Source organism: Falco peregrinus, chromosome 3 (genome assembly GCF_023634155.1).
Source record: "Falco peregrinus isolate bFalPer1 chromosome 3, bFalPer1.pri, whole genome shotgun sequence".
Taxonomy (NCBI): Eukaryota; Metazoa; Chordata; class Aves; order Falconiformes; family Falconidae; genus Falco; species Falco peregrinus.
The window spans coordinates 37,350,202-37,373,629 of NC_073723.1; the positions used below are offsets into that span (position 1 = coordinate 37,350,202).

At 39.6% G+C, this 23,428-nt stretch overlaps 1 protein-coding gene across 2 annotated transcripts in view; it reads left to right on the top strand.

The window, feature by feature from the left end:
• The window catches only part of ZNF704 (zinc finger protein 704), a 98,210-nt gene that overhangs the window by 18,897 nt on the left and 55,885 nt on the right, over positions 1–23,428 (top strand). For both annotated transcript variants that reach the window (XM_055799679.1, XM_055799678.1), the window contains exon 2: positions 2,949–3,196. In XM_055799679.1, coding sequence (XP_055655654.1) covers positions 2,949–3,196 — 248 coding nt within the window. The remainder of the gene's footprint in view (positions 1–2,948; positions 3,197–23,428) is intronic.

Sequence of the window (23,428 nt, forward strand, 5' to 3'; positions counted from 1 at the left end):
CACCAAGGGAAATTCTTGGCTTTCCCTCATGACCACCTGCTTTTAAAGCAGAAAAGGTTCTTTTTCTGCAGTCGATCTCAAGGGAACATTTAGGAGGTTAGTATTTCCAAACATCTGTTGAAAACTGAAGGAGAGGAGGAAGAGAGTTGGTCTAAGCGTTGGATTTGGTCTTCTGCTGTTTCTGGTCATTTAGCCAAAGGACCTGAACTGCTTGGCAGCAGGTCTGCAAGTTGAGCACTTGCTTGTATGTTTTTTGTCAGTCCTCACTTCCATATGCTTGCATGGGGTCAGCTATTAATTATGGCATGTCAGCATGTAAAAACTAAGTTGTTATTTGAATATATTTGAAGTGGATGTGAATAATTTTGATATCTATGAATAGATTATCTGGTATCACAGTAAAAGTATTCTGCTTTTTAAGTTTTAGGGTTTATTTGTACAGCTGTAGTCTGAGTCTGCAACCTTTTTTATTGTCACTGTTTAGGTCTGTAAAGAAACTTAATCATGTATGGCGCACTATGCTTGCTGAAATGGAGTAAAATATTACAGTTCCGTAAATCAATGATTTTTTTCTTTGTTAAAATCAAGGATTTATTGGGTTACAAAAAATTAAAGCCATCCTGATGAATACCATGTTCAGTCTGGTATTGGAGAGTAGGGAAGGAGGGAGGTTGCATCTCTCCTGTGCTCTCCGTGCTTTCTTTAAGGGCTGTGCAGAGCAAGGAGGAGGGTGCTGGGTCCTGCCTTGTACATGTGCACGCCAGCACTCTACTGTGCACAGTGGGTGTAACTGCTCTCGCCCTGCACAGCACTGTCCTCTGCACCGGATGAGGTGGAAATCTTGGGGAGGAAGGAAAAGGTATGTGGTCATGCAATGGAAGACCATATGGCAATGGAGAGGATGGAATTCAAGTCTTACATATACACCTGTGTTTGGCATTATATAATTTCTAGCAGCTGGATATAGGAACTTGGCTGTTTTCAGGCTTTTTTTAAATTATTTTTGTTTGCTTTAGTGCATCACTTCTGCGTCAATGTTCGTGAAAATTGAAGGCAACTCAGTATCTGTTGAGGTCCTCACTCAATAAAAAGCTTATTGTAAATCTGAGGGTTTTTTTAAAAATATCATTAAATCAGAATTAAATTTATGTTGTTTATATGTCTTGTCTTAATTCTGTGTGATCACATGCTGACTGTTTTGTCTTCCAGGAAGATTTTTTTGGTAATGTGTCATCTGTTTGTGTGTGAAGAAGTGTAAAATGACTAATTCTTTCTACTATTTACATTCATAAAGTAACAATTCTAGTTTTGTTCTTGAAACAACTGCTAAAAGAAGCCCTTCCATGGGAACAGTAGAATAAGACAATTAAGTAATCTGTTCTAAATATTTATGTGTTAGCAATGTTGCATATTTTACTGGACAAAGCAAAATTACCTTGGCAAGATTGTCTTTCCCGCGAACTTAAGATTGCTTGAATCCTTTTTTTATATCTGCTGAGGTATGAAAGCTATAGACAGGAAGATCTGTGAAGAGAGGAATATATTTTTTATAGATTTTTATGCATAAATATATGCACACATACATTGATGTAAATTTTTTTTGGATGATGAAAAGGAGAAGTGAGGGAAGAATTTACATAAGATTTTCAGTTTCTTGGTGCTGTTGCTATCAGAGGGTGACACATTGTAGATTTCTCCACTGTAAAGTTCAGGAGTAATTTACAAGCATCTAAAAATCCAGTTACCAAGTCCTAGATGGTGTCTGGATTTCTCCGAGGTGGTGTGGAAGTACCTCTACTCAAGGTGGGACAAGCAGCCATTTTGCTGGGCTATATTTTGCCTGGCTGCTTGGGTTGGGTGCAAGGGTTGCCTCCCTGGTGCATCTTCTGGACTTTTTGGCAAGTTCACAGTTAAAGCTGCTCATCTGAAAAGCACAGATAACTTGAAATAACCCATTAGCAGATGCTCCTGGTAGGCAGGGACCTGAGGAACCTTATCAGGCTGAGGGGCTGGAGGCGCTTGGCCAGATGTATGGCAGAACGAGAGGCTCTCAACAGCCTGTGAGGTAGGTCTGCCTTGTGAAGCTGAGGAAGCACGGCCGGTGAGAGTTTCAGAAGGAAATCTAGGTCCTGAGCTTTGTTTTTCTTGCTGAGAAGATGGAGTGGCTTGGTTCCGTTGGCTTTCCCTGCTCTTCACTGCAACCCTGCAAGCATTTGCTGTATAAACACCAACACATTGTATTCCTGAGAGGTAGTTTATAAGATACTTATTTGCTTAGGGAGTCGCTGCTTATGGGAAGCAGCAGACCTAAAGATCTGGGAAGTGCTGGCAGCCAAAGGGACAGCCTGACATCGCTCCTGTGTGTGTCCGTGCTTCTTATTGCTGAATGGGCTCCTTACAGAGATCCTGCTGGTATCGCTTGCTCCCCTTTGCCTTCTGGCAGCCGAGTTGGATCATAGTGAATTATTATTATTCTGCTCCTGGAGAAACCATCATTTACAAATACAGCTGTTAAAGAATCCAGTAAGTTGTCAGAAGCGCTTCAATTTCTTGGTTGCCTTTTATTTGGATAAATTCTGACTTCTCACCTGGAATTTTAGGAGGAGGACAGCTAGGATTTCTTTGAATAATTATGCAGTGCAGATGTGTGTGTGTACATTAAATATATGTTGTACAGACTGCAGTTTCCGATATTCCAATTCAAATATGTTTTTGATTTAACATTAAGAGGTAACTGCTTTATCAAATGGACAAGAATTGCTTATTTTCTCCAACACTGTTGAGAAATTAGTGGCAGTTTCAGAATTTTTGAAGGGCAAAGAAATGGTATTCTCTGATTCAAAGAACTAATTAGAAATAAATGCCTGTGGGCATTGGGTTCCCCCCCTCCCCTCCCCCCATTTTAGGAGAATTAGAGGAAAATTGAATAATTGCTTTCAATTTTACAGGCAGCCAGCATCAAGCGTGAAATGACCTTCCCTGCATTTCAACAGGAGGATGTAAAAAGTGACATCAGTCAAAAACTGCCAGACCAACAGTTTCTCCTGTTCACCACAAAGGAGGAAGATTTAAAAACAGCAGAGACCAAAAAACCAAACAGAGCTCATGAGTATGAAAAGGAAAACACTCGTTCGGTTTGCCTTCTGGAACAGAAGCGCAAGGTTGTTTCTTCAAATATTGATGTGCCTCCAGCAAGGTAAGGAGAGTTGGTGTTTTTTGTTGTGTTTTGTTTTAAGCCTTTTTTTCTTTTTTCTTCTTCCCATTTTTTAATTTTTTTTTTTTTTTAATAGGATATTAGAGGCAAGTTTGGTAAGCAATACTATGAACTACTAAGACTAGTAGTATTCATTTCCTGGCAGTCCAAAGTTAATCACAACTCCACTATTTGAGAGATCTGCTAGAAAATTGAAAACAATAGTAGCAGAAACTGAGACCATCTGCAGGGTACCACTTTGTACTGCTTTTGCAATGTTAATGCTTTTAGAACGTGCTGCAACTGAGGTACTCTCAGAAGAGGACCTGTCTTAATACAAAGAGATTGTTGACCCAGCTTTACCCCAAGAAGTAATCTTCTGAATTATACACATAATCATCTTATCTGCTAGCAACTTTTTGTAATTTTTTAAATTTTTATTTTATTTTTTACTGCCATACCTGCAGCCACATTATACTCATGGGAGTGTGCAGTGGCTTACGCTGCATAGTGAGGTTGTAGTATTTTATGTTCTGTTACATCCCTGTATAGGTACACAGCTGGGTCATGTACTCTATGAAATGAATTAACAGAAAAAAGTGGTGAGGGAAGGCCAATGCTGGGAAATCAAATTTATACAAAATGGAGATTTGAGGATTTGGTATTGCTTTTTAATTTGTTATTCCTAGAGGATCTGTTGTGAGTGCACATAAGTGTTTGTCTTAAGCATTCGCATCTGCACAGTTACACTTCAAACTAATTTGAGAAAAATAATTGTTCTTTAATCTGAGACTTGACATTATGTCACAGCAGGAAATTGAAGGATTATTTGTGGTTTTTTTTTTCTTCTTGATATTTAAGTGAAATGATAGTAAGAGAAGGAGAAACTGAGAATTTCATTCTGATTAGCGATTTAAAGAGAAGGGGCTTGAAAATACAGAGTCTAGAACCTTGGACTTTGGGAAAGGGCATCGCTGCTTTGAGAGAGAAAGGGAATGATTCCTCTAGGAAATGCTAACATTAGTATAAAAGAAAAACACCCAGTAATGCTGAACAGACTCACTTCTATCAATGGTGAAAAACTGACAACAAATTTGGTATTCTGTGTTGCCAGATGAAAAGTGTTTTTTCTTTCTGTTGTTCATGATTTTCTGTTGCCATCAGTCTATCTGCAAATGTATTTTCTTAATCTGCCTGGTAAATTCACTTGCACATAATATTCCGTGAAACACCTTCCAAGTTTATAGTGCCACTTAAAAAATATGTAGTAAAACTGGATGTTTTGTTTGTTACTGGTTTGTTTTCTTTATAATAACCAACATAACCAGCAGGTTCTGCCATATCATCCAGAACAGGATGACGATTGTTTTCCTTTGTCTCTCATAGATGACACTTGTGAAAACCACAAAGTTCGCGAGCATTTTGACAGGTTGGGTTTTTTTCCCCCCATATATACCTAGTAAAAAGCTGTGCATTAAAATCTTGCAAATGTTAGGATACTTACTTGAGATTTTCACCAGTAATCAACCCTGTAATAGCTGAGTGCCCTTCTCGTTCACTCTTATGTGTCTCAAAGCAAATAGGATCATCAGAAAATTCAGGTCAGCAGGGACCTCAGGAAGTCACCTAGTCCAGCCTCCTGTTCAAACCATATGTTAACATTTCCATTTTACAATGCAGACAGCTAAGGTGCAGGTTTCAAGTGCCTTTTTGTGTTGCTTCATGCAGATAATCTACTTGAAGAAGTAGTCAAGCTCCCTTTTTCTGTAGCTGCAAAATCATCCTTCCTTGGAGAGATGGATATTTTTTCCCCAAAAAGGTGGAAAAGAGGATGAATAAACATCTTCAATACCTTCTTAAGACTAATTGTGACACCACTTGTTGAGCACAAGATACTTAAGAAGATAGGAAATAAGTTCATGTGTGAAGGTGTCTTCTAAAATTGTTCTTTTTTTCTGTATTTTGTTGGGAACACAGAATTGATCGTATTAGATTGTCGCATGTTTTCAGACATGCGGGTTTAGTGCTGCGTTAGCAGAATTTGAGAATGAAATAGAAAACAAACCTGGAGTTTAAATTCAATAGCCTCATAAACATCTTGGTCAGTCTTGCTACAGTTCTGCAGACAAGCTTAAGTTTCATTTTTAATGTGAGGTGAATTACTGGGCCACAATGGACTAAAACCTTTGCTTGGAGATTTGCTTGGAGATTCTCATAAATCTTTGTTGTTGTAATGGGGGGAATGCCCAGTCTCTCTTCCTCTTCAGCACGGTTTGATCTCTTTAAGTCATATTCTCTGAAAGGTAAGAGTCCACACATTTGACAGTCTCCTGCCTCTTTATGAGCCCCTTCCAGTCTTCTGTCTAGGACTGCACTGATGGAGTTGCATGTTCCCTAGAGGTGAATTACTCCTCCCTTTACCTCCTGGCAGGACCTGTTGAATTGACTGTCCTCTCCTCTGATGAGAACATCCATCCACCTTTGCAGTTTTATTGTATCCATTTGCGGAAAGTCATCTTGAATTAATCAGATGATGTTTACAAAAGCATGGGAGAAATAAGGTGTTTAATATGTTCAGTTTCTTATTGCTACATACGTCCTCCTTGCAAAAAAACTTCCAGCTATGGTTTTGACATAGAAAAATGCTATGGAAATTAAGCTTGCTATTTATTTAGTTTGAAAACCTTAGTGGAAATTAGATGGTTACCCACCTCACTTCAGATGCAAAAGTAAAGGGTAACGATAAATTTTGCAGTATCTCACTAAACCCAGGACAATATGCAAGTGATTTTGAGACAGAAGTTTACCATACTGCAGAATCCTTATTAACAAGGGCATATGAGTATCTCCATAAGAGCTCTGTTGTGTCTGCCAAAGAGCTGGTAACATGGATAAGTATACTTCACTTCGACCACAAAATGAAACAAGATCCATCCCATTTTATCCGTTTTTAGGGATCTTAGTGAATAAGAATGAAGGTCTTTGTCAGGCAGTATCCAAAATACTTAACAATTCAGAAAACACTGGCATAATAAATGTTGCTTCTGAGGCAGTCAGCCACAGGGCTTTCATTATCACTTATAGACTCTGAAATTTCAGAAGTGTGAAAATATCTTGACTGAGTCCCTGGTGTTTCAGGTGATAGGTGGTCAGGTGGCGCTGAAATTACAGTAGGTGGAACTGTAGAGCAGGGACAGGCTGGTGGCTGTCTTACGTGTGTGCACAGGAGAATGAGAAACTAATGGAAAACAATGATGCTTTAGAGTTTTGTTTTTCAATGATATCTGGAGAGAAGGGGCAGATCCATACTAATTGAGAGCCCGACAGTTACGCACTTGTCCGGAGCATGGAAGGTGTGGGTTCATGTTCTTTTGCATTTGGAGCAAGGACCTGAACTGGGGTCTTCAGTGTACAAAGGAGGTTGTCTTTACCATCAAAGTCCTGACATATTCAAGGTGCTTCATGGGGCAGCTCTTTAAAGGAATAATGTGAGGCTAAATGTGGCAGATTTGAACTGAATATTTTATTGCATGTAGAATATTTTTAGTATTGACATTAAATCCAATTTTAAAGTTAATTGTTTACATTTTCTATTTCATCTTGCAAAAATACTGCAGACTTTTCTCTCTGTTACGTGCTTAGAGACCATGACTTTCTTTTGCTGAATTTTTTACAAAAATGTTTTGGAATGCAAAAATGGAATGGGAGATGAACAATATCAAGTCTTTCCCTTTTCAGATTTCTCTATTTGGTCATTTTGAACAAAATTTATATGATTTAAATAGCTTTCCTACTTCTGAAACTCATATAAGCATAAATGAAACTGCTCAGCTTGAGTAGGTGAATTATTTAGCATAATAAGGAAATTTGCATTCCTTATTTCCCCTTTAAAGTTTAAATCTATTGGTTGTTTTGGTGCATGAAGGACTGCGGTCTTGGAGGAAGGGGTCTGACCACTGGACTATAAACTGCAATTATCTCAGAGAATTAAGATGTTCTCTGCACAACAGAGGAGAATTCGCTTTAGATTGACTTCCAGTTCAAACATGAGTGATCAAACACAGCCCAGATCGCTAGGATCTGGGCAGTGAAAGGTAATTTTCTAAACAGAGAGTGGTGTCACTGAGGGACTAATTGTCTTGTCTTGTGGACAGAAGCAAGCACAGATCTACCAGTGTTTCAGGCAGTTACATCTCTATAGGTCAAATGTAATCAAAGATGATATCCCCAGTAGGCAGCAGTGTGGAATTTAACGGAGCCTTTTTACTTATTTGTATTTTCATCAATTTTTATCATAATGCACACTTCTTCCCAAAGCAAGTCAACGAGGAAGATAAGAAGCAGCCCAGGCTGCTGATACAGCGGTTGTGAGTGTGAGTCATGATGTAGGGAACCAGTGCAGGTGACACAGTGGAGAATGGCTTCTGCACCTCAGAGGATGAGGATGGAAGGGTGGGGAATGGAGAGCAAGGGGTGAAGTTTCCTTTTTTTGAGTAAAGTGTGAGAATAAATGTCCGGACATGGTGATGGTGTTAAAAGTCCTTCTAGACAGAAATGTTTTGACCAGCTGTAGCTGGAAACCCTTCAAAACTTCTATGCATTAGTGTCAGAAGTGGTATCCTTTCAGGTGTCTCAGGAAGGAGTAACTGGAAAAATCCAAAAGGTTAAGAGAATTAAAGAAGGAACTAGGCAGGCATCGCTCCTACCCCTCTGATGGGTGGGAGTGTTTGATTAGTTTTGCTTTTGTTAACCTTTTGCTAAATGATGTCAAAATATTGTGGAATTTGTATTATCCCCTGGCCACATCATTCTCCTTTCCCCAGTCCTCCTGTACCCTATATTCCCTGAAAAAAAAAAAAAAGAAAAAAAAGCTTTCAAACTGCCTAACTTTTTCTGTATCAAGTTTGTGCTCTTAAAGGGCAAGCCAAAGCTAAACCTCAGCTGCTTAAGCACTTCATATAGTGTGAAAATAGCTATTGTGCAATAAAGCCTTCTGGTTCCTGGGCTCATCTGGTTCACTGCTATGAAGCACTGACTTTTGCCATAACAATAATATATTGGATTTTGCTGTCTTCTGTTTCTTTTATATAAAAAAAAATTGCTCAATACTGTGAAATTAATTTTTATTCATGTACCTGTACTTTACTTACTAATTAGTTTATAATTTAATGGAAGAATATATGAAATGATTGAAAGAAAGTAAATGTCTCTAGGAATTCTCTCCCCCGTTGTTTCTTTGGGTGCTTCTAGAATAGCTACAGAAACTGGGGCAAAATGAATTGCAGCCATGTTTTCTGACCATCATTATAAACAGTATAGGCAGTGGTGCGTTTTCATCACTAAATTATTTTCTTGCCTGGTCTCTCCAGGAACATAACTCTGGGCGGCTTTCTGATTAGAGAGTACATTGCTGATCTGTAAGGCCTGCTGGGCATGATTGATTATGCACCATGCATTGCAATGGAAACATTTGCATATTTTCATTGCCAAAACTCTCCAGGAGCCTGACTTCAAGATCAAAAGCAGTATCTGCTTAAGGATGTTATCCTCACTAGGAGGTCTTCCCAATCTGCTTGCAGAGGGAAGAACCTGACGACCAAGTTATGCTTTTCTGTTTATCCAGAGGTGGTGTTTATTCAGAGGTTATCTTCTGTTACTCTTCTCCATCTGTTTTAGAAGGCTCCTCAGTTCTTCTTAGGGGAGGTCCTTTTCTGTATCTCCCACAATTTTGACAGAGGGGATTGATGGGGCAATTTCAGAGGGCATCAGCCGTTTGTTGGATGCTGAGGCTTTTCAGTCAAATTTGATGAAAACAAAAGGCCAAGAAACCAGGCTGAGCTTCAGATTTACTGACTGACTGTAGCTCTGTGAGCTTTCGAGCTCTTTAGCTTTCCTTCTACCGCAAAAGCACTTCATTGAGGTGTGAGGTTTTTTCACCATACTATAGGTTGAGCACTCCCATTTCTTAAGGTTCATTTTCTGTGCATCCATGATAGTTGGAAACAGTTGTTTTTCATGTAATGAGAATTACTGCCAGAGTCATTCCCATATTTCAGGGCTTCTGTAAAAATGTTGGTAGTTGGCAATACCATGTGTTAAAAAGCAGCTTCTCCAAATATCCATCCAGGCTAGTTACTGAAGTAGTAATTTGTTGCTTTGTTTTGCTAGACCTCTTTAGTTAAATATGTGTGCAGCTTGATTGGATTTCACCCAAGCAGTCATTAGAGCTTGATTATGTTTAATATTGATGGTAAACTACTTGTCATCATCTGCTGCAAAAAGGTGTGGTACCTTCTAGGATCCATTAATAGGAAAAAGAAGTTTATCCAGAGAGCAATCAGAATCAGTCTGTTAGCATTTTTTGAAGTAAAAAACTATATATTTCTTGATGCTGTTTTCTAATACTACATTTTCTTTGTGTTCTAGAAGGACTCTATATATGCTTTAAGCTCTAGGATGCCTTTGATCTGCCAGCAGCATGCAAAAGCAGTGTAGCAGAAACTTGTTTGAAAAGCATAAATAGCAAATAAAACCTCTGCAGGTAGCTAATGCAGAGCCAAACCAGAACTCCAAAAGTCACCGCGCTCATTTAACCAGAATGTCATCTTCCAGATTACTTGCCTGGGTGTGCGTAGTGCTTGTTGCCTTGATAGCTGAACCAGCTTCTCACGATGCTGAGACATATGACAGTATTTGTGACACCTTGCAAACTGTTGGAAAATCACTTTTCGAGTGGCGAGATGGATCAAGTCTTAAGAGTGCTGGGGAACAGAGGGCACGGTTAGTAGGGCTGTCCCATTCAAAGGGTGGCTGACCGTAGGGCTGGTTGAGCTTGCTATAAATAAGATGATTGCACATCTGGGTGGTACAGACTCTGGCATTAGCATTCAGCAGTCCCCACTGCCAGAGAGTCACAGTCATGCGTTGGATAGGATCATTTGTTGAAAAAGGTGTAACATCCCCAGCTGATTGTGTTCACTCAGTTGGCAGCTTGTAGAGGCACCAGTTATATGACTAGCACAATTTATTCTTCTATCATCCGCCTTAGGTAGGCTGTCTGGCCTATCCAGCAGGGTTTTGGCAACATAATATTCCTGTTAAAAGTCTGAATTTTGGATGAGTTAACATTACTCTTGAGGTATTTTTTTTTTTCCCCAGTAATGTTCAAAGCAGAGAGAACATTAATCTCATGAATAAAACAAAGTGCTTTTTATGTTCTTTACTCGTAATGTTTTGCATTTGATAGTGATTTTCACACAATTTGGCATAATGGCAGCTACGTGTGGTTGTGGTCTTTGAGCCTGATTTACTATGCTTGATCCTGTGAGAGCTGAATGTGGTTTAAGAGTGATGGCTCTAGCAAGAATACAGATAAAGCTTAGTTCTCATGAATGTGGGGCTTTTTGTAGCAACTGATCATCACACAGACCTCTCTTAGTACATTATTCCTGGGTTTCCATAATTTTCAGCTTTAACCCTGTCTTCTGATGTGTGCATTAGTATTAATATTAAGAGAGTGAACTTCTAATACCAGCTGGTGCCTTCAGCCATCTGGAGTTTTGGCCAATGTTATTGTCTGTTTTTTTAACTGTGGACTTGCAATGCTATTCCCAGGACATGAAATTTCAGTGAAAAATAAAAGCATGAAAATCTGATTATGCTATTAAATGTGGTGATGTTAAGTTGTCCTACTGCCTGACGTTGGATTCTGTAATTAGTTTAGGTGATTATTATTTTCAAAAGAAAATTTTGCTTGTGCATGTATACATATATATACACATACATATAAATTAAGTTTTCCATTTCTCTACAAAGCCCCTTATTCAAAACACTGCTGAGAAAGATTTGTCTTCGTCTATAGAAGTATAACAACTTCTCTTTAAAATCTTCTTTCACTGGTAGCCAAGACAAAAGGCTAAATACTTTTATCTGTGATGGAAGTTGCCAATGGACAGTGATCTCATTACCAAGCAAATTCAATGAATTCCTCTAATGTGGTACAGAGGAAAAATGTGTCCTTAATCTGCAGCGACCATTAGGCACTGGTTCTTGAAGAGCTGTATTCAGTCAGCATTGCTGCTTTATCTATTAGCCATTGATGTGAATGCATGACTTGTTCTCAGCTCTTCAGTTCCCTTAAAAAATGGAGTGTAATTTCAAAACACTCTTCAACAGCAGGCAATATTCAATAAGAGTAATTTCTTTGTGGTTTGTGTTAGCTGTGGCACAAAATTCCTCTTGAAATGCCATCTGTGCTGAGAAAAAGAAAAAAGTGAATGGGTACATCGTTTATAACTTGTGTATCTGTGAAACGTGTAACAATGGACTACCATGTATGTGGTTACATTGGTTATATACATCATAGCTGTGTTAATAGCTATAATTTTATTTACATGCAATAAAATTAAAATATTTTCATTTATACAGTGGTATCCAACGTTGCATTGTTGAGGTCAGCAAAGACAAGAAGCTTGCCTTTCTGAGAGAAGTTGTATCAGTGATTGTTATTTGTAAAATATTTTTAGAAAGAAATTGTCTTAACGCCTTTACCATCATCTCAATGAAAACATTCATTTTACACATCCGAAAAAAAAGGAGGTAGAAAGTGTGACTTTTCCCCATTTATAGTGATATACTTGCTATGTGTACAATGATTTTTCAGTGTTTTGTTCATATCCCTATGATAACTACACTATAATGAAACTTACCCCACCTTGTTTTCATTATGTGGTATGTAAAGTGTATAATCGGTTTGTATAGATGAAAGGCTATTTTAAAGGTGCCTTTTATTTCTATAAGAAAGGTTTTCTGACCTCTTTTATATAGTGGTTTATGTGCATCAGATACCTGTTTTGCCTGTTGCTACTTCAGGTATTGAAACAGCAGGAGCGTTGACAAAGGATGGAGCACGTTAATCACTTTGAAATATCAATATCTAGATTAGGATATGTATGTAAATCATATTTTTCTAATGGATTATTTTTATTTGAAGCAGAACCACATCTTGTGGTTTTAGTAATCCACATGGTTTAATAAGCTTCAACTCTTCCCTTTTTACCTCCTGATGGTTCTGGGAAGATGGTGGAAGAGAAGGGTTCTAGACAATCAAGGTCTGTATGAAGCAGCTACAGTTTTTTGTAAGTTGCTAGTCTTTCCAAATAAAATATCCTTTGACTTTGTTACCGAAGCAGCACTCAATGGCAGTGTATTGCACCAAATGTACTGCACGTGACTTGCAGTGCGACTTTTGTTCCCTATGGAAAGCCTAGTTCCATACCCAACTGAATGGCTGCTTTTTGGAACCTGTTGTGTTCAACATATTTTTAATACGTACCGAATGACTAGTTCACAGTTTTCTTGAGCCAACAATAAAATACAGGGTTTGTTCTTAAGGTATGCTAGGCAACCTCACTAGGTAAGGAGTTTTGTGATTTTGTGTGTGTATTTTAAATTCTGCCACACGAATTCCTGCAGGTGATCTGATACTGTGACAAGTGACCTGGGGCTGTCTGTGCTTGCTAGCCAGGGAACAGAACAGAGGTAGTAGCATCTTCAGTGGACCAGGAGGAAGCTGTGCACGAAATCTGAACTTCTGCTATTAGTGCTCCCAGCAGAGAAAGTACACCCTGAAGTACCTTGCTCTTCCATCCATAGAGTAAAAGATGAAATGAGATGAGACATTTTTCTAAAAATATTTAACGTTCCCGAGCAAATGTATGTTTACACTTTATATAGAACCAGTGTTTAGAAAACATAACTTCATTTTCATTTTGGGATAAAACATTCAGTGTTAGTGACAGTGTATGTGGAATGGTTTGTTTGGTAACCACATCTTCAAAATAGCCACCTCGGGGAACTGAGGGAAGAAGTATAGAATAACATTGCCAGAATACAGTAGCAGAGTGTTTATTTTCTTTAATTATACATTATACTAAATTCTAGGTATTTGAGAGTTGTCCTTCCTTCTCTCCAGGAGCATACCAGAAGCCTATATGTGGCTGGCCACCTGAGCTGTTGTCCTATGGAAACAGTTGTCCTCTCCAGCATCAACAATGGCATACTGCATTGGGGCTGCTGCAGTGTTGACACCTGGATATTTTTAGTAGTAGCAATATTCCAGACGGTAAATGGAGTCAGTAGCCAATTGATGCTTTTAATAAGTTATTCTTATAACTTAATGCTGTTGCTTCTCATTTGATTTGGTTTGTTACCCAAAACTTAATGTCTTGGCCATTTCTTCAAGGAGGGACAGAGAGTGGTATTTCCACCAGCAGCAGATGTACCATCATTATAGTCAGCTTTAGAATGAAGTAAAGCCTGTGTTTAGGTAATGCTTTCCCCAGGAAAACCCCATTGAAGTTGAAATACTTTGTGGTCTTTTACTTAATTTTGTATATGAAGGACATTCTTCATCCCATACTGTGCTTCTGAATTTAAGCTCCCTGCTGTGTCTGTCTGCTATTCCCCTTTATCTTAATTTGGATCATCCCTGTTGTTTTCACTGTGAATGTCTGATTGGTTCCTCCCTTGAAGCTGAGGCAGGCAATGATGTGAGGTTTAAAAAAAAAGGCATTTAGGACTTTCCTGTACACACACACACACAGTGCCACATACCATGTGGAGCAGGAAACACTGTCCAGTGGCTTGGTGTGAGGAGATTCCTCACCTGCCTGGATGAGGAGGGAAAAGATGATGAAGAGGATGTGCTGAGCCTATTTTGATACTTCCTTCTAATGAAAAGTGTCTGTGAAAAAAGATTTTATGCCATTTCCCGATAAGTGTGTGCTGATGATTTAGAAAGAATGTTTTGGCTGCTTTTCTCTAGCTTGTAACTCCTGCATCCTGAAGTCATGGACCTTTGTTTTGTTTAATGTCCTCTTGGATTAAATGATTTGGCCTTCCCTCTCCCCTCTCCCCCCTCCTGTCCTCCCTCCTCATTGGTGATAGTGGGGCTATTAGTATAGGTCAGGGGTCCTCAAACTTTTTATCCAGGGGGCCGGCGCGCGGATGCAGTGGCAGGCAGTCATCTGCGGCTGCTTGGTTCCCCCCCCCCCCAACCCCCAGCGGGGGGGTTCTGTAAATACCGGGGGCCGGATTGAGGACCCTGGGGGGCCGTATCCGGCCCATGGGCTGTAGTTTGAGGACCCCTGGTATAGGGTATGCTTGTGCTATTTCTTGCTTCTCAGTGTGACTTAGTTTATTTTACATAATGGTGGTTGCTTTTATAGGGTTCACTGGGCCCTTGGCTCCAAGGTTACAGATGTGTAATTCTCACAGTAAGTGCACAGTAGCTATTAAATATTACTTTTATGCATATATACAGACATATATATAATTAGAGGGTAGGCATATGTTTGTATTACATACTTGTGCACTTATCTCTAATATCCTGAGAAATATCTTGCTGATATTTAACCTTTCTAAACTAGTGTTTCTACTTCCAGTACCTAGAGTACTTCCAGATCACAGGAGTAATAATAACAGCTATAGTAAAAATACAATTGATGTTGAAAGCACTTTAAAACATGTCACATAAAAAGGCTTGTGGTTATGCTTATTTATATTTTGTGGTATGTATTTTATGATGATGTTGACAGAAATTCAAAGTGTTGCAGAGGAAGATAAATTACTATCTCTTGCTAATCTCTGAAGCAGATATGTACAGGGGAGTACAGCAGTTTTATCATTTTATTATGTTCTTACCTGAGTAAGAAGCTTGGAGAGAAAATTTAATTTACATTGAATGTATAATGTGGTTCTTACCAAAATAAACTGGGTATGTACCACACTTACACTAAATCATTAACATTAAAGCACTGCAAAACAAGCTTTTCACATCCTAATTTAAGACATAATGTGTAACATTAATAAACATGGCTTGTATTGGTCCTACAGATAGAAGTGTTGAATTACATTATGCAGCAAATGTTGTTAGTTATCTTTGGAGGGCGGGTGTTCTTGGGTTTTTGTTTGTGGGTTGTTTTTGTTTTTTGTTGGCACCCTGTTGTGCAGACAGCCAAACTGTTCACAGTATTAATTGAGTTTTCCTGTCATTATTATGGCAGAGGAATTGGAGAGGCAGCATATCTGTGGTGGAGAGTTGGATTTACAAGCCAGGGAAAAATGTAGTTGCTGTACAAGAAACTGTGAGGAGTCAGTAGATGTCCTACATACTAGTGCTTCCCAGCACTGCTGAGGCTTCATTTTGCAGGACAAGGATTGAGGTCTCTGCAGCTGCTGCCCCTCAGCGTTACCATCACAGCTGAGCCTCTACAGCGGTAGATGCTGTCCTCATTCCACCTGTGAAATCCCCTGAGATGGAGGGAGCTGCCCGGGTACAGCTGAGGAGACCCTGGCTCCCAGGTAGTTTTTATTGTACGTCTGGTGAAATACAACCCTTGTAGAGGAGTTCCAATTCATCACAATCCTTCAGTGTCATCTGTGCCTTTTGAGGTACTGTTGGCTCTATCGTTATTTGCTGTTCTGTGGTCCTAGACATATGACTTATTTACCTGCCATCAAATATATCGGAAACAGGAAATACAGAAGATAAAATCTTTAATCAGACTTCAGAACTGAAAACAAGCTGACCTCTGTCCATCCCTATGAGGGGCAAATATTAAGCTGATTTGTGTATTTCTGCCTTCCTTACCTACTGTTTTAAATTAAAGCATGTCCGAGCTAAATGTATCCCTTGATGCCATGGGAACTTAAAAAGCATCTGGCCTAGACTGCCCTCCTGCTTTGTAAAATCTCCTGTTGACTCACTGTGCTATACAGCCTCCTACCTACCCATCTGTTGCTGTGTTTTCTCTCTCTCCCATTTTTTATCCCTGTGCCATCCCTGTGGGTATGCCTGTACTCCAGCCATCCCTTAAAAACACCAATGACTCTCCAAACCTCACCATTTTTCAAGTACTTCACATTTTTCACAGTTGGACTTCTAAAACCTTCCTTTCAATTTCAACGAGGAATACATTTTTCTTCCTCTCCAAAATATATACTTCCAAATACTCTGAAATTACTCTCTCCTCGTGCTTCTATGATTTATTCTGTAAGCAGTGTTTGGGATAAATTGTATTGTGCTGAGCTAAGGAATTACATGGTTAAAAGCTCCTGTTCTCGTATTGTGCAGAGAGGGTATTTGTGTGCCTGGAAAACATCCAGGTAACCTTTGCCTGCCTTACCACATTGGGAAGGAAGGCTCCTGAGAGCAGTGCAAGCTTGTGGAAGGAAGGAAGTAGCTGGGAGAAAGCAAGTCTGGCTAACTAAATATGTAAATCCAATCGTCATGTTTTCACTGCTATTGTTGTGAAGTCATCAACATTTGTTATATAAGATGATTATATCCAATTTTGGGGTGGAGGGGGGGAACAGTGAACAACAGACTGGAGTGGAAAATCTGCTTTACTTGGTGGTATCTTCATTTCTGTAATCTAGCCAAAAGTAACAAACTTTCATAAGCAAGGGCAGACGTGTATACATGCTAGGGTATGTTTCTATACAACACTTAATCACCAACAGGATAATTAAAATTTACTGTGTAATTTCTGTGGTGAGGCCACAGACAACGTGCACATTATTTTCTTTATATGAGCAGTGACAAATTGTTACTGATTTCTGTGAACAGTACAACCTAAAGAAAACACTAGCCTTTGAAGAAGCATATATGTCTAGCTTAAAAATAAATAAATGAATGAATGAAAACCCAAAACAAACCAAAACCCCAAACAAACAGAGCCTAAAACACCCCAAACAGAAGCAACCAAACAAAATACGCCAAACCAAAAACCCACAAGCCAAGTGAGAGGTAGACAGTAAAAAGCCCAGAGAACAACCATTATGAACAGGCTAATTTCCTCTGTTCCTAAACCAGTTTCGTCAATACAGATTGCTAAGTCTAATTAGAGTTGTTTTCTGTTTACACTGTGCTTCAGTCCAAAATGCACATAGTTCTCTCTAGACCACTACAGGAGTCCGTTCACAGGAGTATGGGGACCCCGTTCTGCCAGTTCAGCACAAACATGAGTGGGTACCCGTTACCTGTTTCTCCTTGCATACAAAACCAAGCCCTTTTTAGGCTGTCAGAAAGCTTTGTTCATTACTCAGTAGGGCAGCTACCTCTAGAGATCAAGAACTGGAGTGAGCAGTGCCAAGCTGCACATGCAGTGGGCTGCTCTTGCAACTAGTGTAGCTCTGCTGAATCAAATTGCGTCCGCTACCATGTATCTTCCTTAATCAGATTTCAATGAAAACATGGCCTGCCCATCATCTGCAGTACCCTATACTATCTATACAACATGCCAAGAAAAAGTTGTCGGATTTATAAAAGATGTTAGAGAAAACTAAACTACACTGTGATTGGTAAGTATTTATTTATTTCCCTGAAACATCTGTGTATGTATGTACAGAGAATAAATTCTTATTTTATGTTAGAGTTTAATGGAAGAAACTGGATATGCTGTCTCACTCAGAGCCTTGTCTTGTTGACAGAGAGAATTGCTGTTGTTTTAATGAAAAATATTTGAACAGATTTTAACAACCTTAAACTCTACCATGTTCTGTTGAAAAAATATGCTGAATACTTTCCCAAAGTCTTATATTTTAGGAGATGCATGACTGCATGTTTTATTTCTGGTGTATTGCCAGATTTCCCATATCATCATTTATGCCAAATAATTGCTCACTTATTGTACTGGTAGCTTGAATACTGTTGCCTCAGAGATGTGTTTAGAAGATATGGTACATGTTGGCCTATTTTGATTTATACCGTTGGAGCAGCAATAATACAGGTGGAAGGTCTTCCACAGATAATACAGGTCTTTACTACCTCACTACCCCCCACCCCCCCAAGGTCAGTTGTACGTATGCCTTTTGATAACTGTTTGTCTAATCTGTTCTTAAAAGTCAGTGCCTATTGGCAGGTCATCATTCAGAAGGGCAGTCAGTTCCAGGGTTTAAGTATTTTTACTGCTAGAAATTTTTTCCAGTTACAGCTAAAACCCCCCTCATTGCTTTTTATATCCATTGCTTCTTCCACATACCCCCGTGGGCATGGAGAACAATATACCCCCTTTCTTTTTTTTTATTTTTATTTTCCCCTCCACCATTTTACATAATGGAAGACAGTCTCTTTGGTGCATGGAAGGGCCACCTTTTATCCAATTCCTATTTAATACAGGTTGTATGAATAAAGTTGAAAATTAACATCCTATGGGTGAATGTCCCATTTCATGGTGGTACAGATATTTGGGGTCTAGCCATTTGTCGAGGTCAAGGGCTTGAGGCACTCTCTGGGGAACTGGGGGGGGTCAGATTGGGGATGGGATGGAAAGAGAAGGGGACTGATGCCAGTCAGCAGAGACGCACAGTGGCAGAAACCCTTGAGCACATCACAAGCAGGAGCTGAAGATGCCTGTGGCTTCTGTGTTGCTCATGAGGAAGTTGTGGATTGTGCCCTTTTAAGCATCAACATTTTCTGTGTGTATTATTATTGTCCCCTGCCCCCCCGCCCCACCCCTTTTCTCCAATTTTCATATAGAAGGTAGGATAATGGTGAGGAACAGAGGAGCTCCAAGCTGGTCAAGTTGAGTACCTCTGTGAGGTTAGTGAGCAGCATGACTGGGTGAGACTGCTGATGTTTTCATGTGGTAATAGAAGTAACAGGTCCTGAAAACCGAATCTAGCATTTGTTTTCTGGGAGAGGGAGCATAATATTTTCCACATTAATGCATTGTATGGGCTCAGCATTGGACCCAGCCCAGTCTGCTGTAGTTCAAGCATGGCTGAAAGCCCAGAAATGGCACTTTCGTCCACTGAAGGATGGCACTAAAACTGGTTTAGAGAAGGCGTATCTGTTGTTCGCTTGTAAAACCAAGTCTTATCGCCACTGCTAGCTCTGCAATTTAAAATCAGTTTTCTCTTTTTTATAATGTTTAATATACTTCAGCTGCTGCTTCTGCCCCTATCTCCTTCCCAGCTGCTTCTTCTGCCCCTGTCTCCTTCCCTCTGTGCTCCCCAGAATGTATGTAGGCTCCTGGCAGTGGAGTGCTGCTCAAGGTAAGGAGGCTTGGTTTCAGGATGTAGTGCTTTGACTGTCGTTTGTTTGCAGGAGGTGTAAAGCAGATGCATTGTTTTACACTCTAAAGGAAGCGGGGGGGGAACCCTCCAACCGTGTGGCTTTGAAACTTCATTAATGTTGGAATAGTGACACACTAGATAGGTTTTGACAGATGATACAGATTGTAAAACAGTGCTGGTGAAGCTTTCTTTATGTGTAAGTATATATATGTTTATATAATATTTATATATATATCTCTGTAGAGCCTTGTGAACATGACTTCCAACATGACTTCAAAAAAGTCAGTGGTTTAGATGAATCTCTAAGGTAATTTCTGTTTTCCCTTCCCCCCCCAAGGATACTTTGTTTTCTGTGGGAATTGAGCTAAAGTTAGACCTGGGGAGAGTTGAAGAGATGGCCCTCTGTTAAAAGTGAAGGACGGTTTCCTACTGAGTGTTTTCAGGTGCATCATCATTTGAAACACCTGGCATCCAAAAATTAATCACTCTGAGAATGGCAGCTTTGGTACCTGCATTTGATATGAATTTTTTCCCATATACTTTCCCATGCCTGTTTGCGTGTACTGTTAGTTCTGCAGCGTGTCTTATTAGCGTGCTGTATAATTTAGAAGAGAGAATGCTTTCTCCATTGTAAGTGAACTTCATGTGTGCACAGGGAGATGACAGTTTATTTTTTTGGGGAAAAAAAAAATTACTCAAATGGTGATACCTTCAAAATTGGTTAAATCCACTTTAGTGTGTGCAGGATAGCAACTGTGCTGACAGTAAAAATAATAATGCTTAGTACAGCATTTTTATGATTCAGTGTGTACAGATGCTGACATATTCTAAAATAACAGAGAACAGTAAGCAAAACCATTTTGAAGATTCAGAAGTGATACAGCAGGAGGAAGTGGCTGCCCAGCAAGACAGGGGCTGTACCAGGATTAGAAGTGGAGACTTCCTGACAGCCAGCTCTGCCCTCCTTCTTCTTTTGATTCCCAACAGCCAGTTTCTGACGTTTATGGCCCATTTATATTTCCCATCTGAGGTCCGTAATTCAAAATCCTACCTCAAAGTAGAGTTGAAAAACAGGGAAAAACCTCTAATCCAAACCTGAAGCAAAATACCTACTCCGTATGAAAGCTTACACCCCTCATAAAAAAAATCTCATTCCTGCCTTGTATGCCTAATGGCCTTAAAAAAAAAGAAGAAAGCCCATGGTTTCTCTTAGATGTTAAAATGCTTTTCTGTTCTTGTTTAAATTCAAAGGATGGTCAAAAGCATGCATTCTTAAAATGCCATATATTTATTTAAAACCTTTTATCTTTGAGTGATTAATTCAAGTCATGTAAAGTGTGGCTTTTAAAGGTGCTGAGCACCCAGACTTGCAGTGGTTTGGGATGTTGTTTTTTGGTTAGATCTATGCATGAATTCATCAAACTGGGAATTAATCCACTTCCTGAAAATGTTGGGGTAAGTTAATTGTCTAGATGGACTCAATGGAGTTGTTAGCCTTGGTAGTAGATTCTGACTACCCATTCTGCTGCACAGAAAGCAGTTTTAGGTTATTGCCAGTCTCTGATCAGTCTAGATGAGGTGTTAAACAGCAAATTGTAGTAGTGATCTGGGGATGAGGAACTGATACTTTTATTTTTTCATCTGTTTTAAAGCCGATTTTGTAGTTAGGTTGGTCTTCAAACAGAGGAGCGTCTTTCACAGCAGTAGAGGTTTAGAAGAAGAATAAATGCATCATTCATTCTTTTTTTGTAGTTTACCTTTTGAAGAGATTAGCATCTGTGATGCCAACCCTTATATCTCACTTATCCCAAATATAAAAGTGAATAGCAGAAGAGTACATTTTTCAGATAAGAAAACACATGTTCACGTTTGTTCTCTACGGCTCAGGCTACAGGAATAAGCTGGGTGACTCCTCTGCTGCTAGGAGATGGGGGTTTCAAAGCACCTGTGCTGTGTTTTCAGCAGTTACATGCTTATCAACTTCATGGATTACTGACAATGGGATTTAGGCTCCCAAGGCCTCTGGCTCCGGAGGGAAACCTCAAGGGAAGCAGACGCCACATAATCTCTCAGCTCCAGTAATTGATTGCGGCTAGTTTGTTTGCTTTCAATTAAATAAAAAAGCAACAAAGGAAACACCTATGGACACTGATAATCTTTGGGGTCTGAGGGTGCTTATAGAAGAGGTTAGAGCTGCCAGAGACTATTACAGCTGTCTGATTTAGTGCTGCATGTTGCAACTGAGACGTATTACAGAAATGAGGTGCCAGCAGTCCTGCTGGGGAACATGCAGCCGGTCACCTCTGAGGAGCACAAGGGGCTGGCCACTTTCTACACCTGATGCCGCAGCCTTTGAACATCCCTCTTGCAGGCTCATGGGAGGAAGGTGGGAGCTCAGACTTCGCTACTTGCTTTCTAGCACATTTATTCTCAATGGGATCTTTAAGACAGAGCAAGTCACATTTAGTCTTTGCAGATTTTACATGCACATAAAATTTTTTAGTATAACATATGGCAAAAATGGTTTGTTTTTATAGATGTAGAGCTCAAACTGTTGAACAGATTTAGTTAAAATTCTCCAGATAAACAACCTGCCTGTCCCTCTGGGTCAAACCCGAACTCATAAAAGTTTGGGCTGAAGTGAGTTTGTCTGAGGGGTTTTTAGAGGAGCTTAAAAAGGAAGGGTACCTTTTGAAATTTGAGGTGAGTTTGTGATTCACAGGTGGTTGTTGCTGTTCGCCTATTAAGTAAATTGTGGTTCTAGAAGTGTTGTCACTGAGGGGATGGGCAATACTTGAGGAGGAAGCAGTGCTGGCAGTGAGCAGTTTGGCTTAGCCATTAGTCATACAGCTGTTACGCCCAGTTGGGCAAAAGCCTGAAAGGTGTGGAGGTGCGAACCTCCCCCCCCCGTCTTCTTTAAAAATCACTGTAAGCGATTCAGAAGCAGGAATTGATTTGGAAGCGGTTTTGGAAGGTGGTTGCAAGGACTTGCCGTGCAGCAACATGCAGGTTGCTGTGCCCTGCCAGCCATGGTGTGAGGTGCTTGAGTGTACTGGAGGTCTGAGTTAGTTGGGTAGTTGAAGCTAAATGAAGGCTTGATAATTGAGATCCACTGCATTGCATAATGTATGTTTTTTCTCTTACTGTGCACCCTTATAGCTAGAGATGTAAGAGAGAAGGTGAAGAGGAATTTCTTTCTCTGTATAAGCTACATGGGCTATATAAATTTTTGTGCATCAGGCCATTTCTCAACAGTATAATAATTTACAAACTCTTGTTCTAATTTTCCTGTCTTTCTTTCAGCTTATTTAGATGTTTGTTTGTTTGCTGCATCTCCAGTTGTGATCCAGCTGCAAATTTGGTCATGCTTTAAATGTCCACCAAAGCAGCATCTCAGAGAATGCTTTGTAAAGAATAGTTTTTAAGTTAATTTGCTAGAAAATGGCTTCTGGGAGACTTAAAATGGACTATACACGGTGTGTGCATGTTTCTTAAGTAAATATAAATAAATAAAGTAGTACTACAGAAAATACATGTCAGTCACAATCACAGCGGTAAAAGTGACTGTACAGCATCAGTGGTGCCCATACCTTACATTGCCAGTCTCTCACAGTGCTTCACTTTTTGTTCAGCAGGAGTCTCCAAACTAAGCGTGCAATTGCAAGGGTCAAATAGCATGGAAGTGCTTGAAAGACTCCAATCTTAGTCTGATAAACGCCTCTTGGTGTTCACGTAGTGGAAACCTCTGAGTCCAAAGAAAACAAAATTGTATTTGAAATGTGACTGCTGTTACTTGAAGGAAGCAGAGCTAAATAAAGGATTATTGAAGTGCATGGTTCAGCCGAAGCAAACATCAATTCTGATGACTGATTTGATGATCTGAAGTAGCTCATTGGTGTCCTGCAGTTCTTGTCTGTTGTTTATCTAGCAGCAAATATTAGATGAAGTTCGGATTAATGGAGCTCCCCAAAATACAGTATTGCCTTATCTTACTGAAACTGGAAATGCAGTATTTAACCAAAGTAAACCTCTCTTTTTACAGCAGATGTTAGGGACCGGAGGAACTCAGAACAGCAGAGCTGGCATTCTCCTGATGACACTGGTGCTATTTATCTTTAACTGGAGAATAAGCATTTTTAGAAAAGACAGTAACTT